The sequence below is a fragment of the Microcebus murinus genome, chromosome 28 (genome assembly GCF_040939455.1).
Source record: "Microcebus murinus isolate Inina chromosome 28, M.murinus_Inina_mat1.0, whole genome shotgun sequence".
Lineage (NCBI taxonomy): Eukaryota > Metazoa > Chordata > Mammalia > Primates > Cheirogaleidae > Microcebus > Microcebus murinus.
The window spans coordinates 2,010,545-2,028,282 of NC_134131.1; the positions used below are offsets into that span (position 1 = coordinate 2,010,545).

Here is a 17,738-nt window from a genome sequence, read left to right on the forward strand (position 1 = left end):
TTTGAGCAGATCCCCAAATCCCTGCCGAAATTGCACATGTGCCCGTCACTGATATTTGGTGGGGAGAGAGGCGATTACCCCGTCAGGTCTCAGGAAGAGCTGTTCCCGGTCGGTCGGCGGAGGGGAGTCAAGGGCCTTGGTGGCCCCTGGGTGTGGGAGGACGGGGGGTGGGGCCAGGGAGTCAGGCTGTGTGGGCCTGAGCCACCTCTGGCCGGGTGTCACCAGCTCAGGCACAGGGAAGGCACTGGGAGTGGCAGACAGGCTGGGGCACCCCTTGCCGGCTCAGTCTGGTGCCACCCTTGGACGAGGTGGAGATCTAGAGCAAGGAGCAGCAGCTGACCAGAGGGGCCACAGGGTGGCCGGAACTCGGTGGCGAGTCAGTCCAAAGGGACGTGTGAGCCGAGACGCAGCTCGGTGGGTGCTAGGGCAGCCTGCCTGGACGGCTCAGGAGGTGCAGCTGAGACCCGCCTGGTCCGGACACTAGCCCCTGCCCTCCTGCCAGCAGGGACCCCACGGCCCTGGGCCACACCCAGGCCAAGCCCTGCTCTGCCCTCTTGCCCTTGGCCGGGCCACTCGCTTGCCTCCTTGCTGGCCTCCGCGGTAGCTGCCCCCTGGGCTGCTGGGCGGGTCCCCCTTTGTTCCCCCAGACAGACAACAGGGGCTGCACAATTGCCACTCACCACCAGTAAAGACTGAGCCAGAACCCTTAAGAGTCCAAAGACTTTGTGTAAAGTTTGGATTGCCAGCTTCTCCTGAGATATTGGAAGGTGTGGTCATGGTCGCCCTGTGGGGGCTGAGCCGCAGCGCCGCGGTTTAGATGGGGCAGGTGCCCGCAGTCTGCCCCAGGCCCTGCCTTCTCTCTGCGTCCCCAAAGAGCCAGCCTCAACCGTTTCCCGCCGGGCATCGACCCGCTCGCCCCTGTGACTCCAGCTCCGGTCTGCCTCTCCATCCTCGCGCCCTCCTGCCTGCGACTTGGCTTCCCTCCTGGGCCAGCGCCACCAGCCTCCCTGCCTCCTGCCCACACGCCCTTCCTTCCTGCCCAGCAAAGGGGCAGGGGAAATCCTGATGACCACGTGCCCGCCCTGGATGCCCCGGAGAGAGCTGCTAACCTCCCCGGGGCCGTTTCCTCCTCTGGAAAGCGGAGCGAGGCACCCAGCGGGCGCCAGAGCAAGGTGGGCCGAGAGTCCCTGTGCCACGCGGGGCAGGTGCTGGGGCAGGTGCATGCAGAGACAGCGGGACTCACGGGACGCACACTTGCCTTCTCATCCAGCCACTGCCCACCCTGCCCACAGCCCCGTCAGGCAGGTACCCTCATCGGCCCCATTTCACAGACGAGGAAGTGAGGCTCGGAGCAGCCAGGCATGGCCAGACGGGCCTGGGATGCCAGCCTGAACCTTGTGCTCGAAACCCGTGTGCTCCCTGCCTGAGCACCCTCCTCTGGCAGCAGGGGCACCTGCACACCCTCACCCACCGCCCTGGGGCAGAGCCGCGCCGGGGCCTGGCCTTCCAGAGGACTCTGCCCCCCAAGCACCTCCTTGCAGGCTCACGTGGCCCCTCCCCATTGTCCTGTCTTCCTGTTACCTCTCGTTCCACGGGACCGTCCCCCAGACCTCAGAGCCCACCATGGGCCTGGCTCTAAAGAACTTTAAGGGTCTCTGATGCTGGGCCACCCAGTGCCACCGCTTGGGTTTGAATGGCCCGGAAGGAGCCCCCACCCCCCGGGGGGCAGCGACCTGCCCTCGCTGAGGGAGACGACTGCTGGGCTGGCCTCACCCTTCCGGAAGAGTGGGCATGTGGCCTTGGCTTGCACACCTCCAGGGACAGGGAGCTTACTGCTTCCCGGGGAAGGCTGGTGGGTTTGCAGTTTCCGTTTAAGCCCAGAGCGGTCCAGGTTAGACGCTCCATCTGCGCTGCCTGGCTCAGCTGTGCTCAGCACCTCCGCAAGGCCAGGGAGAGGGGACTCGGCTCCAGCCCAGCAGAGGCGCCTTGGCTGGGGGGTGGTGCTGTAGACCCCTCTCTGCCCACCTGCCTGGCGTAGAACCTCAGCGGGGAGGGGTGGCAGCCAACTCCTAGACGGGGCTGGATGCTCCAGGGCCACCAGCCTCTCCTCTCCTGCACACTTACGAGCTGGGCCCACCCTGGGGGTGCCCTCCTTAGGAGCCTGGCCCACCCTGGGGGTGCCCTCCTTAGGAGCCTGGCCCACCCTGGGGGTGCCCTCCTTAGGAGCCGAGCCCATCCTGGGGGTGCCCTCCTTAGGAGCCTGGCCCATCCTGGGGGTGCCCTCCTTAGGAGCCGGGCCCACCCTGGGGGTGCCCTCTGTCTGGATGTTCACCATGAAGCTCCCCACTCATCAGCACATACTTGGCCTTCCGGCCTCGACCACGTCTCCCTTCCCTGGGTCTGCGCCGCTGACCCCCCGCAGGCAGGCCTGGGTCACAGGTGGTCACGGCGACCTCACCTTCGCGACCCTGCCCCCCATGCACGCTGAGGCTAGATCTGCCCCAGTTCTCATTCTCTCTCCCTCAACCACGGGCTCCAAGGGCTAGGGAGCCCTCGGCGTATTTCTTGCTACTGTATCCAAAATGCCAGTGTCTTGTGCCTAATGAGAACATGGTAATTATTTGCTGAATTAACCCACCGTGGAAGACATGATTCTCTGAATGCATGTCCCACGTCCCCGTGGTGGCCGGCCTGGGAGCACTAGGGGGCGCCCCTGCCCTGCCGAGGCTGCCGCCAGCCCTGACTCCTGCCAGCCCTGACTCCTGCCCTCCCGCCTCGGCCTGGGCGTCAGCCGGGACGCTGGGAGGTGAGGACACAGGCCCTAAAGGGGGTCCTCCAGCCTCACAGCTCCCCCTGCGGGGTCAGCAACCATCCTGGCAGTAGGAACTGTCCCCGAGCCCAGTCTGTGTGCGCAGCACTGGGGCTCCCCCGGGGGCCACCTGCCCGGCTCCCCCAACACCCGAAGGCTGGGAGGGGTCGGGGATGAGCCTGAGGTCACCCGGTCTGCAGGGCCCCTGGAGCCCACTCTGTCCCCACTGCACGGGCCGGGCACGGGCCAGTCCCTGATGTCAGGAGAAGCTGGGGGGAGCAGCTTCACACCCAAATAACTGCTTTTTCTCAAGTCTATTTACTGCGAACACCTGGGCTTGACTTGGTGACATCGGCCAGACCAGGTACGGCCCATGAGCACGTTCTTCCACTCCATGCAACGAGGCGAGGTTGCTGCCGGGGTGCCCTGCTGCCCGAGGAGGAGGGAAGAGGGTCCCCATGGCAACCACTCTGCAGACAGGCAAGTCGGCGAAGTGCAGGCCCGGCGCCCTGGAGCTGCGCCAGGATGGGAGGCTCCGGGCCACTGCCAGGAGCACGCACAGGGCGAAGGGGGCGTCCGGGAACCCAGAGCAGGAGCAGAGGCTCAGGCCTCCCTGACTGGGTGTGGCTGCCTCGTGTCCCGTGACACCCCTATGGGACACTCATGGGGCTCAATGGGGACACAGTGCTGGGCCAAGGGGAGGGGCCGGACTGAAGAAGCCCCTGCTGGGTACTGGCTCAGGGCCCGGGGAGAAAGGCCGCATGGTGGCCCCTTTCCCGCAGCCTGGCTGCACCTCCCTGAGGTCCTGTCTGGGGGCTGTCTCGAGGACGCGGAAAGTCTGCTTCCATCCGTCCCTGCTCCGCCGGAGCCTGGGGGCCGGGGGGCAGCCCTGTAGGGGTCAGATGACACTGAGATGGAGGATGTCGAAGCCTCCAACATTTGGGATATTACAGCTGAATATTTAACTAATTGCATTTTTACAATCAAAGTCGTTTCCGAGCTGCGGGAGTGCAGGGCAGCATGTGACCCGGTGGTGCTCTGTGGGCCTTTCTGTTCGCTTGATTAATTCCAAACAGTCCGACCGAGTTGTTCATCTCGAAATTGGTCCCAGGCCGAGGCCCCGTCTTCCAGACCGCCTCGCCCAGAGCTCGAGCTGTCCCCTGGGCCTGGCTGCTGATGCTCCCGGGACTGATGCTGGAAGGATGGTGCAGCCCCCGCCCCCACGGCTCCCAGATTTAGCTGGACGGGACCTGGACCCGGGGCTCTGCGGCTGGGAGGAGCCGGCCTGCGACTCCCGCCAGTTCTCAGTTCCCAATTCTTGGCTCAGGCTTTCTCGGCAACTTACTGCAACCAGCTCCTACCTGGACCCTCTTCCGCCAGTCTCCACCCTGTCGCCAGGGAAGCCTTTTCCACGTACAGATCTAAGTCAATCCAGGGCTTCCGTGGCCTCCACACTCTTCTGCGGGTGGGTGAGGGGTGCTCTTCACTCTCTGGGCCAGCCGGCATCACCCCCCTTTCCTGCACACCCTGGATCACGGTCCCCGGCCAGGGGGACCACATGTCACCTCCTGCCCCACATGCCTCCATCATGCTCGGGCTGCAGGGACTGCCCCCCACCTTGTCCTTCTGCCGAGCTCCTGGGCATCCCTCAAGACAGCTCAAATGTTGGCCGGGCGTGGTGGCTCATGCCAGTCATCCTAGCTCTCTGGGAGGCTGAGGCGGGCGGATTGCTTGAGCCCAGGAGTTTGAGATTGCTGTGAGCCAGGCTGACGCCAGGGCACTCACTCTAGCCTGGGCAACAAAGTGAGACTCTGTCTCAAAAAAAAAAAAAAAAAAGACAGCTCAAATGTCCCTCTGCTCTGGGGCCTCCCCTGGTCCCAGGCAGGGCTATCCACTCCTTCCTGCGTGGGCCCAGAGCCCCGTCTGTGCGCACTGCAGCTCCACCCGCCCTGCAAGCGTCTCTGTGTGGGAGCTGCTCATGCTCAGCGGGGCACAGCGGGCAGGATGAGGGGTGACAGGTGGCAGGTGGCAGGCCCGGAAAGCAGTGTGAGCAGCTCAGAGGGGAATTGGAGGGGACTCACGAGCTCCTGCTGAGTGGGACATGTGGTTCTGAAGGCCGCACAGACACTATCTGCTCCCCTCGGATAACGCGTGCATGAGATAGAGACCTCGACCTCGATTTTGCACATGGGGAACAGGGGTCCTTTGCCCGAACCGGCACGGGCCTTTGGCACTGGCGCCACCTACAGGCCGGAGGACTGAAGTGATGCCAGAGCTCAGCCAGGCATTAATAGAAGGCCAGGCGGTCAGGGCGGGCAGGGCCCTGGGGAGCCCTCAGGGCTGGACTGCGCCCGCATGCTTGCCACTGCGAGGTCTGGCCACCCTCCACTTGGGGCTCTCCACCCACAGGACAGGCGCTGACCCCGACAGGTGCAGGGCAGGAGGCCTTCTGACACTGCAAGGCGCTGCATCCAGCCGGTTCCTGGAGTTTTCACCCTGGCTGAGCCTCACTCTTTGCACCCGTGCGCACAGAAGCAAAGACTCGCCTATGGGCAGGCGGACCGTGCGCACACTGGCCCGGGCTGGCGGTCCCCGCGCTGTGCCCTGCTCCGTTCAGCTGCCCCTCGACAGGGACAGCGCCCGGGCAGCGAAAGGGAACAGGACGTTTCCTCGAGAGAGGTGTTTCTCTACCTAACCTCCCATCATGGCCAAGACACAGAGGAGGAATGGCAGAGAAGGTGAAGTGGAGAAATGGTCTACTTTATTTGAGTTGGGGTTTTTGTTTTTGTTTCTGAAAGCAGGAAAATGTCCTAACGGTTTGCTAACGGAGGGCGAATGCGGTCTTAGGAAGAGGGCTCCAGGGCTGGACAGAAAGGGATGAGCTGGAGAAACCGAACGTTCACGCTAATGATCTGGTTCTCTGGCTGCTAAGAGGAGAAGGACCCTCCTGCCAACACGCAGTGCGCAGGCCCAGTCTCTCGGCTGCAACCAGCTCCCTGCAGGGCCGGCTGGCTGGCGGGACAAAGCGAGATCCCGCAGCCGGGCGCCAATCTGGGCGTCGGCACGCAGGCAGGCGGTGTCTGTGCCGAGTCCGCCACGCTCTGAGCTCAGATTCCTCATCCTTCAAGTGGGGCCAAGACCACTGGCCTTCCACGGTGGGACAGCACGTGTGAGCACGCACCCAGCCGGCGCCCAATATTTGCACTTGCTTCCCTGGCATGTTGGCAGGGCTTTGGGGCGTAAAAGGTGACACAGCCCTTTCTTCTCTGTTCCAAAGAATGCATCGGGAGGGGGACACTCGGACCCCTTGGTGGTCTGTCTCTGGGGACAAGTGTTTCTGTAAAAACAGAGCCACGTTCCACTCGCCTCCCCGGCATCAGCCTCTCCCTGTGGCCTGCAAGGTTCCCTCGGTGCAGCCCTGGAGACCTCTTAGGCTTCGCCTTCTACTGTCCCCTGCCACTTGCTCACTTACTCTTGCCACATTGGACTTGCCTGTATCTGGCCACACAGGGCTCACTCTAACTTCATGACTGTGCACTTGCTTCTCCCCTGATGGGAACACATCTCCTTCAAGATCTCTGCACCTTTTTCATCATTTAAGTCTCAGTTCAAATGTCACTTTCCCCAAAAGCCTTCTGATTGTTTAATCCAACCCCCCATCCAACCAGCTAGCACCATCATCACAATCCTGCTTGATTCACTCTTAGGCACATTCCTTGTCTTCTGGATGTGTGAAACAAACCAGAAAGGCACTAAAGCTCAATAGTCAAGAAAAATCAAAATACCAAAGAAGAGGAAAAGAGAAAATTCTGATGTTGTAAATAGAAGATGAGAAAATCTAATGTTTTCTGTACAAAAGCCAAGGTATAGGCAAGATTAAGCCCTGTGTGGGAGGCAAATCTTTTCATCTCAGACAGAAGCCACAATTTAGAGAGGAAAAAAGGGGTTGTGATAAACAAGATATCTCTGGGAAGATGACACTGAATTCCTAATTATTCATTCCTCCCTCTCCCGTGGCAAAGTCCCCCTCCCACGTGGCTCTCCAAAGACTGTGACAGGGCCTGATCCATCTTTGTACCACCCCAGTGTGCCCAGCACAGGGCGTGACACCATCCAGATGTGTTGAACAGAGCTAAGCCTTCTTTCTATTTATGAGATGACAAAATTACTTCATCAATACAAACGCTAATCACCACTAAAAAATTCAAGAGTGCCATGTCCAGTGTTCCTGTATAGGTCCAACCTGTGATTCACAATGTTCTGAGATCATAATTATTCCTGTGCTACTGAGTCCACGATGCTTGCTGTGTCTGGACCATTGGGATCTGAAAGCTCTCCTTTGGTGACTTCCTCCTTAAGCTCTATGCCTACAATTCCAACCTCTACCACCAGGTGGCAGTTAGGATCACACAAACCTCCCTATCAAACTAGCTTAATCTTTAACACTTCTAATTAAAATGCACCATAAATTAAAACAATACACATACATTTTTAAACTTACGTTGGCATAGATTGAAAGGTATGATAATGCCCACAGTTGGCCAGGGTTTGGAGCAAAATGCAACATTCATTCACTGTTGGTGGGATGCAAATTAGTACAGCCTCCCGGAGGGTGATCTGGCCGTACACATCAAAAGCCTTAAACATGTGCAAACCCTTTGGTGCAGCAATTCGACATCTACATATTTATTTTAAGGAGGTAATCATGGAAATAAGCCTACACTTCTTCCCAGGATGCTGGCTATAAGGGTGAAAAATTGTCAATATAAATAACTTGGAGATGGGTTAGATAAATTATACATATTAAATATGATCAAATTCTACATAGCCATTACATTCTATAATGGAATTTTAACAGTGTGGAAAAGTCTCATGATACAGTAAGTGAAAAAAACAGGCTACAAAAAAGTATGTCCAATGCAATCCCATTTTTATGACAATAAATATAAAAACCAATTTGCATATAAAAATACTAAAAGAACAACCAGTAAAATACTGAGAGGTCTTATCTGTGGGTGGTAGAATTACGGATGAATGTGGTTTTTCTTTGTGCTTTTCTTTTTGTCTGAATGTTTTACGAGACGCATACTTTTGCTGTCAGCAGAAGAGGGCTATTAAGGAACCCTTGGGAGCAGAGAGGACAAGGACAGGCCAGCCAAGGTGACCCCAAGGCCCTTGCCAGCTCTGATTCCCTTGAGTCCACCGCCTGCCCCACAGAGGAGGGTGGCCCTGTGCCCTGTGTCCTCCAGCCACTCCCTTCGGGTCCACACATGGACCTGGTTTAGCTGCGGGGCAGCCCGAGTTAATCCAGAACGTGCAGCTGACCTGCACACAGTCTCCGCCACACCCGATCTCTTCTTGTCCTCACTTCCTTAGGAAGCGATCAGGTTCTGGCACAAGGAGAAAAGCAACCTCCGAGGCTGGTCCTGGAGTTACTCCTAAGCTACAGGAGAAACCTCCCTTTCTAAAGCAACCGTTCTCAAAGTCGTCTTCCTGTCCAAATATTGCAAACGTACATTGAGTAGATTGGAATGATTTTATTTTTTTTTTTTGAGACAGAGTCTCGCTTCGTTGCCCAGGCTAGAGTGAGTGCCGTGGTGTCAGCCTAGCTCACAGCAACCTCCAACTCCTGGGCTCAAGCGATCCTCCTGCCTCAGCCTCCCGAGTAGCTGGGACTACAGGCATGCGCCACCATGCACGGCTAATTTTTTCTATATATATTAGTTGGCCAATTAATTTCTTTCTATTTATAGTAGAGACAGGGTCTCGCTCTTGCTCAGGCTGGTTTCAAACTCCTGACCTCGAGCGATCCGCCCGCCTCGGCCTCCCAGAGTGCTAGGAGGACAGGTGTGAGCCACTGCGCCCGGCCTGGAATGATTTCTTAAATCTGTCTCTCTTTCTCTTGATGCTTTTGGCAATGAGGCAAGATAGTGACATTGATGGAGGAGCTGTCACATCTTGGAGTGGACTGGGGCTGGGCGGGGGTGGGGTGGGCAGCTCCACGTGTGACGCCTCATTTAATCCCTGACTCAGTAGGTGTGATCGCCCAGGTCCCAGATGTCAGGAAGCCTGACTAGTCCACACAGCGACCGACTCGAAGCCCATCGTGTTCATCCACACCAGGTGCCTCTGGGGGGGGGGGCGCAGACCCCTCAGCACTGGGCAGTCGCCCCAACCTCTGGGACGGCCACAGGGAGCGTGTGCAAACACTCTCCATGCTGAGAGCCCGGCAGAGCCCTCCCGTCCTCTGCAGGCCAAGAGATGGGAGTTTCCGCTCAAAACGCCCGGGTCCCGGGAGCCTACAGAAGTCCTCCCGCTCCCTGCCCCGGGAAGCCAAGCGGGGCAGCAGCCCCAACCCCAATGGCAGTGCCAGAGCAGGGGCTGGGAGGCACACAGGTCCTGGTGGGGGCGACACGAATGCCGGTGCCCAGCGGCAGGCCAGCTCAGAGAAGAGATGCCCACCTCTGCACGGAGGCCGGGTCTGCTTGCAAGCTGGGGCCAGACGACCTCAGGAAGGCGGCCGTCACAGGCTGGGACACCAGCCTCCCGGAAACTGGCAGGGTCCAGCCTGCTTGGGGCTTCCCGGTGACCAGGGCTCTGTCCTCGGACCAGGGCGCTGTCCCCGGACCAGGGAGCTGTCTTTGGACCAGGGCGCTGTCCTCGGACCAGGGCGCTGGCTGCCAGAGCTGCCCCACACAGGGAGTGGGGCCTCGCTGGACCCCAGCCCAGTGCCTTCCTGGAAGGCTCCCTGCTCCATGCCTGAGGGACAGCCCTGTCCCCACCCCAGCCTCACAGAGCCCTTCCCTGGGTCGGGGTCGGGTGTGAGGGCTGAAGGTCTCGAGCACGCTGAACCTCCCCTCTGATTCCCCGACAGGCCTGTGACCCCGGCGGGGCGGCCACTGTCTGCTCTGACTCCCAGCGTGGTGCTCCCGGCCGCACAGCGAGTGAGTGACAAAGGGAGAGCCAACTCCAGCTACCTAATGCCATGCCCCACACCGGTCCCCTGTCCAGCAGCACCATCCTGCCCGGGTCCTCGGAGGGAGCCAGGCTCCTGGCGGCTCCAGGTCACAGAAAACACAGCGATGGCGGAGGAGAGAAAGTCGCTCACCCATGCACCACCCACGCCCGCCTGGACCCACAAAAATACGGAAAAGAGCAACCCGAGGGTAAAAGTTAACCGCAAGGCCATGCCAGAAGCGGCTCTGCTAGAAGATCCCAGTCCTCCGAGCTGGTAAAGAAAGCCACAGTGCCGAGGCGCAAGGCTGAACTTTCCGGCTGTTCCCCACGACTGCCGGTGCCCTAGCCCCCCCAGTCCAGGAGTTGGGAGCCTGAGTCCTGCCTCACCAGGAAGGCTGGCCCGACCCAGCGTGCTCCCCGGGGAGGAAGGAGCATGTTGCATTTCTATGTCCCGCAGCGCCGGCATTTCTGGTCTGAGAGGCCGGCTGCTGGGGCTGCCCGGGGTGCGCGCCCCCACGTCCTGCAGGGCCTGCCCGGGGTGCGCGCCCCCACGTCCTGCAGGGCCTGCCCGGGGTGCGCCCCCACGTCCCGCAGGGCCTGCCCGGGGTGCGCGCCCCCACGTCCCGCAGGGCCTGCCCGGGGTGCGCGCCCCCACGTCCCGCTGGGCCTGCCCGGGGTGCGCGCCCCCACGTCCCGCAGGGCCTGCCCGGGGTGCGCGCCCCCACGTCCCGCAGGGCCTGCCCGGGGTGCGCGCCCCCACGTCCTGCTGGGCCTGCCCGGGGTGCGGGCCCCCACGTCCTGCAGGGCCTGCCCGGGGTGCGCGCCCCCACGTCCTGCAGGGCCTGCCCGGGGTGCGCGCCCCCACGTCCTGCAGGGCCTGCCCGGGGTGCGCGCCCCACGTCCTGCAGGGCCTGCCTGGGGTGCGCACCCCACGTCCTGCTGGGGCTGCCCGGGGTGCGCGCCCCACGTCCTGCAGGGCCTGCCTGGGGTGCGCGCCCCACGTCCTGCTGGGGCTGCCCGGGGTGCGCGCCCCACGTCCTGCAGGGCCGGCTTGGGACACGCTCCGTGCTTTCTGTGCAGCCGTCACCTGCTCGGCCTCATTCAGCCCTAATTCCGACGCTGCGGGGGACACCTCCATCACCCCTTCTCAGGGCAGGAGGCTGAAGCCACCCGGCTGGGTGACCTCCCTGCCGTTCAGGGCTGCACTCAAACCCTCCGCCGCACTGCCCTGGAAGCGCAGAGCAATCTGCCCCTCGCAAGCACGCAGGCACGCACGCACGCTCTCCTCCCCCGCGCTCGCCCTGCCCTCTGCGTCCCAGACTGCCGGGCGCTGCCTGCACAGCCGCCACACGCCTTGACGCTCACGTGGCACTCGCCGGCCTGGGCTGGGGACATGGGCCCCACGCGGGAGCCGCTGGTTAAACTGGGAAAGGTCTGCGCACGGCGGACGCCACGAAGGCCAGCCTGGAGCCGGCCAGTCTCCTGCTCCCGAGAGGCCGGAGGGACGCGGTGGCTGGGGCGGGGTGAGGTGCCCAGCGGCCCGTGGGTCCCCAAGCCTCTGTGCGCTGCCTCGGGGCAGCCTGAGTGCAGGGAGCGCCGAGCCCTCCAGCAAGCCGGGAGAGGAGCAGCAGGGCGCAGGCAGGGAGGGATCGAGGCTCAGGGGGAATGGTGGCGTCAGAGGAGAGGCAGAGAGAGCAAAAAAATAAACAGCAAATTACCGGGTAGCCATCTCGTCCTGGTTGCCCCTGTGGTAATTAATACGTCGTTAATTAATCATCAGACTTTCGGCAGAAACCCATATGGCATCACTTAGCACTGGATCGGCCCGGCCACCCCCAGGTCCCGGGGCTCTGGGCACGGAGCTCCCTCTCCCGCGGGGACAGGACGGGACCAGGGACTGAACTGGTCCTCCAGTCGGGCCTGCGCAGGGGCCTGGGGAAGATCCTCCTTCCCTCCCAGTTGTCGCCGGGACGGGTGGACCCGGAAAGAGCCTCAGAAGCTGGAGCTAAGGGGCGTTTACTGCTCCTGGACGCTTCTGGGCCCCCGACATGGGCCAGGCCTGGTTGGAGCCCTGGGCGCCGGCCCCTGCCCCCCACGCCCCTCTCAGGTTGCAGCTCCAGGACGTCTGTGTTTGTCTAATACCTTTAACATTTTAACAGTCAAGTTAAAAAAAAAAACAAAAACCCTGCAAGGCCCTGTGTGCTACGTCCTCCCGCGGGTGCACACGAGCTGGCCTCCCAGGCGCAGCCGGGAACAGCCTGGCTGCGAGGCACCGCCGTGGCCGATGCATCTACACGTTTCCGCTGGCTTGCTTTTTGGCTCAGCGTGCGGCTACACGCACGGAGCAGCCCAGATGCCGGAAGGTACTGATCGGGAAATGAATCATGGTAAGTGGAAGTCAAAAACACAATGGCTCATCTGAAAGGAATTTCTTGAGAAGGTTGGTTTTGGCCCAGGCCGGCTGTCAATGTGCTTCTTGAATGGATTCGGGGATTTACTGGGCCCTGAACAACGGCCAAGAGGAGTCAGAGGCAGACGGATCCCGGGCCCTGGAGAATGAATATGGGATCTCCAGGGCTGCTCGGAGTCCCCGCGCTCAAAGCTGCCTCTGGTGGCCACGGGGAGCTCGGGGGCGCCGCCCAGGGCTGCCCCTCGCACGCTTTGCAAATGCATCGATATTCCCGTCTGCTCCGTTGCACACCCTTGCCAGCCAGCTGTCCCATGCATCCTCTGGCAAACGAGAAAGATGGCCCCAGGGTCTGCTGATCAAGCCCAACCTATTCCTGGAACAAGTGCCTCACTCTAGCGCCCTTTCTGCCAACGTATTTGAGACAAAAGCGTTTGAAAATGCCAGTTGCCACAGAGCGTTTCAAAGCCACGGGCATGGTGCTTGCATCCTGCCCACCAAGCTGAGCCAAGCCTTGGTGAGGCGCAGCCAGGCACGGGCCAGCTCTCTTGGAAGGGAAACGGTCCCAGAATGTTTCAGGGCAAGTCAAGCCCATGGAACTCACTGCTTGCACTCACCTACAAATTGGAAAATAATGTGGCCCCTGTCCAGGACTGATTTTTTTTTTTTTTAAGGACACACCCCTCTAACCAAAAATTATTTTCACGGAAGCACTGCAGAGAAAATACCAAATGTCTTATCTTTCGGGAGCAGAGAGCGCAGTCCAGGACACTTACCGGAGGACCTGCAAGACACAAGCAGAGAAGCCACAGTCAGCGTTGAAGGGGGAGAGGGTCCCCAACTGTCCTCAGCACAGCCACTGGCCACCTCTCCTCACAAGGGTCTGACACTGTCATGGCTGTTTCCTGCCACAGCCTTGCAAAGAAGTGTCAGTCCCAAAGCCAAGGGTAGAGAGCAAGGAGCACCTCTGCCCTTGGAGGGGCCAGGGGTCACGTGAGTGGCAGTGACAGCCCCACGTGTGTTGGCCCATGCACTCATTTCTCGAGGCTGCTTGGTGCTCGCCTGTTTTGGGTTCTGGCAACCCAAGCAGGAATCAGAGCTTGTTCCTTCTTGAAGAGCAGTTAGGAGAAGTGGAGGGAGGGCCAGGGAGTAGGCTGGGCCAGCTCAGTGGGGGAGGGTTCGTCTCCCACGGACTCGGAGAGACGCAGGGGGGCAAGCGTTGCGGGCAGAGGGAAGAACGCAGGCCAGGGCACGCAGGAGTGTGCAGCCCGAGCAGACGTTGGGGTGCCAAGGCCCAGCCTGGGGGCAGGTGTGCATGGGAAGTGGCAGGGGTGAGCCTGGAGTCGAGGGCTGGTGCTGCCGCCGGGACTGTCCTAGCGGACGGGGGCTCACGGAGAGCGCTTGCAAGAAACCGACAGGGGCTGCACCTTGCACTTTGCAAAGGGTGTTGCATTACCCGTTATTGCATTTGACCTTCCCAACGACCTGTTGTGAGGGAGGATGAACTCTCCAAGGGACAGCTGACAACACAGAGGCTCAGGGAGGAGGGACTTGGGTAGGGTAGGGTGGAGCTCAGCCTGGAAGGGGTCTCCCGACCCTGCCACCCAGGTGCACTCTGCCTAGGCCGTGCCGCTGTTGCTCTGCCCATCAGACCCGAACCTCGCACTGGAGGTGGGGCTGGCCCCGGCAGGCAGCCCTCAGCGGCCCGTTGGCCAGTGGGCGTTTGCGGACTGTCAACTGCCAGCCGGGAGCCAGGGGCAGGTCGGGGGACCCAGTAGTGCATACAGGCGGCAAAACCCGACCCACAGAACGTCCACGAAGCAGATGGACACCGAAGATGACAGTCACCCTGGGGGAGCACAGGACGCTGCAGGTGCAGCACAGGGACCTGGCCGGGCCGACTCTGGGAAGTGGAGAGACTGAGACCAGCAGGAGGAGGGAGAGCTGACTGCCAGGGAGGACCGCTGCAGAGGTGAGGAGGTCAGGACGTGCCAAGGGCGTGGGCTTTTGAGCAGCGAGGAGAGGGGCTGGGAGGCCCGGGAGAGGCAGGGCCAGACGAGCACAGGGCCTGGTTTCACGTTCGGTCTGGAGGGCTGGGCCCTGAGGGCAGTGGCAGCCACTGCAGGGGGGCGAGAGAGGCCTCAGAGATGCTCAGCAGGTGTCCCCAGGCAGGTGTCCCCAGGCAGGTGTCCCCAGCAGCCCGGGTGGGGGCACTGGCGTGGCCACGGGGAGACGTGAGGGTCAGGGGTCGCTGGTCAGGGAGGAGAGACAAGCTTGCTGACTGATCTGATGGTGTGGGACCGGGGCCTGGGAGAAGGAGAGACGACAAGGATTTCTGGCTTGAAAAACTGACGCACTCAAACCCAGGAACGGTGACATGGGGACTGTGGTTTCCTGACTACGAGACTGGGGCGCCCCACACAGCTGGCTCCTCGCTTTCGGCCAAGGACCGTGATTCCTATAATATTTTCCAAAGAAAACAAGCAGACTCACCCAGCTGTGGGTGAACCCACGATGCCCAGCTAACTCTTCTACTTTTTGTACAAATGGGGTTTTGCGATATTGCTCAGGCTGGTCCTGAATTCCTGGCCTCAAGCAATCATCCTGCCTCAGCCTCCCAAAGTGCTGGGATCATAATAGGCTTGAGCCACTGTGCCTGGGCCCTTATTTCTTTTACTATATTTTTTGAATTGTTTTTTATTGGTTTTCCTGGGGATTATAATTAACACTTTAATTAAAAATATTCCAGTTTGGATTAATAACTTACTTTGAATTGTATTCAAATATTTTACTCCAATATTGCTAATTCCTTTGTACTGTCATTGTAAAATTACTACTTTATACATTATAAGCCCATCAACACAGTTTTATCATTACTGTTTTATGCAGTTGTCTTTTATTTTTTTATTTTTTTTATTTTTATTTTTTTGACTTCTAGTAAGCCTTGAATGCAGTTGTCTTTTAAATCAGAATACAGGAAAGAGTTATAAATTAAAGTACATTTATACCATATTCCGTATTTACCTATGTAGTTACCTTCAGTGGCCCTTTATTTCTTTGTGTGGATTTAAATTATTGCCTAGTGCCCTTTCATTTTAGACTGAAGGACTTTCTTTTCTATTTCTTGTAGGGCAGGTCTGGTAGTGATCATTTCTCTTCATTTTTGTGGGTTTTTGGGGGATTGTCAAATGATCCTTTATTGAGACATTTCCCTTTGTACTTTTTTTTTTTTTTTTGAGACAGGGTCTCGCTTTGTTGCCTAGGCTAGAGTGAGTGCCGTGGCGTCAGCCTCGCTCACAGCAACCTCAAACTCCTGGGCTCAAGCGATCCTCCTGCCCCAGCCTCCCGAGTAGCTGGGACTACAGACATGTGCCACCATGCCCGGCTAATGTTTTCTCTCTTTATATATATATTAGTCGGCCAATTAATTTTTTTTCTATTTATAGTAGAGACGGGGTCTGGCTCTTGCTCAGGCTGGTTTCGAACTCCTGACCTTGAGCAATCTGCCCGCCTCGGCCTCCCAGAGTGCCAGGATTACAGGCGTGAGCCACTGCCCGCGGCCTCCCTTTGTACTTTTTACCTAGCTGGGCATCCACTGCGCCACTGGTGATGTCATCTATGATGTCATGGGGGTGGCGGCCATCAACATTGCAGCCCACAGACTGGGCAGTCCCCAGGATCTCTTTCATGGTTCCAGAGAGTTCTCTGGCTAAAGATCGGGTGCCGCATCTGTCTGACAATGTTGAAAATCTCATCAAAAGTGTCAATGCCATCGTGTTTAATGTTTTTCTGTTTCTTTCTGTCTCTTGGTGGTTCCTTGAGGGCTGTGACGATCAGGGCAGAGGCAGAAGGTGCCGCCTCCGTCTGGGTCTGTCTGTTCTGCATAGTTAGTTTCACTGTAATCCTCAGACCCTTCCAGTCACCAGTTGCCTTGGAGGTGTCATCACCAACCTTTTTTTTTTTTTTGAGACAGAGTCTCGCTTTTGTTGCCCAGGCTAGAGTGAGTGCCGTGGCGTCAGCCTAGCTCACAGCAACCTCAAACTCCTGGGCTCAAGCGATCCTCCTGCCTCAGCCTCCTGAGTAGCTGGGACTACAGGCATGCGCCACCATGCCCGGCTCATTTTTTCTATGTGTATTAGTTGGCTAATTTCTTTCTATTTATAGTAGAGACGGGGGTCTCGCTCTTGCTCAGGCTGGTCTCGAACTCCTGACCTCGAGCGATCCGCCCGCCTCGGCCTCCCAGAGTGCTAGGATGACAGGCGTGAGCCACCGCGCCCGGCCCAACGTTTTTTGGAGATAGACTCAGGAAGGCGGGCTTGGGAACCCGGGCAGATGTGGCACCAACTTCACTGCCAGTGCACTTCAGGTATGCGTCTTTGACCTCGCGGGGGTCGAACTTAGGCGGCAGGGTGGAGCGGCTTGTGTTGGATCAACCCAGACTCAGGACGGCCAAAGAAAGTTGCACCTTGGCCTCTTCTGAGCCGAAAACTGAAGAAAGCTCTTCACTTTTATATGAAAATCTCTTAACTTATCCTCCATTTTTTCAAAGATAGTTTTGCTGGGTATAGATTTCTTTGTTGACAGTTTTTTCCCCCCTTTCATCATTTCTCATGAGAAACCACCTGTTGATCTTATTAAGGGTCCCTTTTCTGTGATAGGGCATTTTTCTCTTGCTGCATTCCAGACTGCTTTCGGCAGTGGCACTATGATGTGCTTGGGTGTGTATCTCTTTAGGTTTGTCACGCTTGGCTGGGTGCTGTGGCTAACACTTGTAATCCCAGCGCTTTGGGAGGCTGAGAGGGGAGGATCACTTGAGGCCAGGAATTTGAGACCAGTCTGGGCAAAAAAGCAAGATCTTGTCTCTACAAAAAAAAAAAAAAATGTTTATCCAGCTAAGGCTGGCAGCTCTGACGATGAGGTGAGTACCTCGGTCTGTCTCTGCAGGGCTAGCACAGGCCTCAGCCAGCCGCCACGTGACAGCTTCGCCCTGGCGTCTTCCTGCCTCCCACCTCTATTCTTCATCTGCCACCAGGCCCCCTTTCTCGCTCCTCCTTCCCGTCAATGAGCACTTGCGGGCCACCTCCCGAGTGCCTGGCGTCTGTTCCAGCCCAACTCGGGGGCAGCTCTGGGCTTCCCCAGCTAAGAGACCGGCGGGGGACAGAGACACACACTGGCTGCGGGACCGCGAGGCGCTCTGCAGGTGAAGGCGCCCATCTGGGGCTAGGGAGGCCCCGCCCTGCAGGCAGGGGACGCCCGTCTCTGCCCGTCCGCAGCCGTGGCAGGAAGGCCTCCTGGGCAGACACAGCCTCCCTCCCGGCGACACAGGCAAAGGCCGCTTTGTACCAGGGACGGTGCCAGAGCCAGACCGTGCCTGTGGGCGAGACTACCTGGAAATAAACGCCAGGCCCAGCCAAGCCCGTCGGGGAGGACGTCAGCTCTTGCTGCAGTCCGACGGGCACTGCAGAGGAAAGGCCGCCGAGCGGGAGGAGGTGCAGCCTTGGACAAGACACTTCTCCGCCTGGAGCCTCAGTTTTCTCATCCGCAAAATGGGAACGATAACACAGC

General features: G+C 59.1%; 1 protein-coding gene and 1 pseudogene across 1 annotated transcript in view; both read right to left on the reverse strand.

Moving 5' to 3' along the window:
- COL23A1 (collagen type XXIII alpha 1 chain) overlaps positions 1 to 17,738 on the reverse strand; it is a 218,627-nt gene that overhangs the window by 34,090 nt on the left and 166,799 nt on the right. Inside the window, exons 4-5 of the mRNA XM_075998436.1 lie at positions 12,950 to 12,957; positions 11,485 to 11,511 (exon numbers count right to left, since the gene is read on the reverse strand). Of these exons, the coding sequence (XP_075854551.1) occupies positions 11,485 to 11,511; positions 12,950 to 12,957 (35 nt within the window). The remainder of the gene's footprint in view (positions 1 to 11,484; positions 11,512 to 12,949; positions 12,958 to 17,738) is intronic.
- Positions 13,821 to 16,712, reverse strand: LOC105883821 (large ribosomal subunit protein uL11-like; annotated as a pseudogene).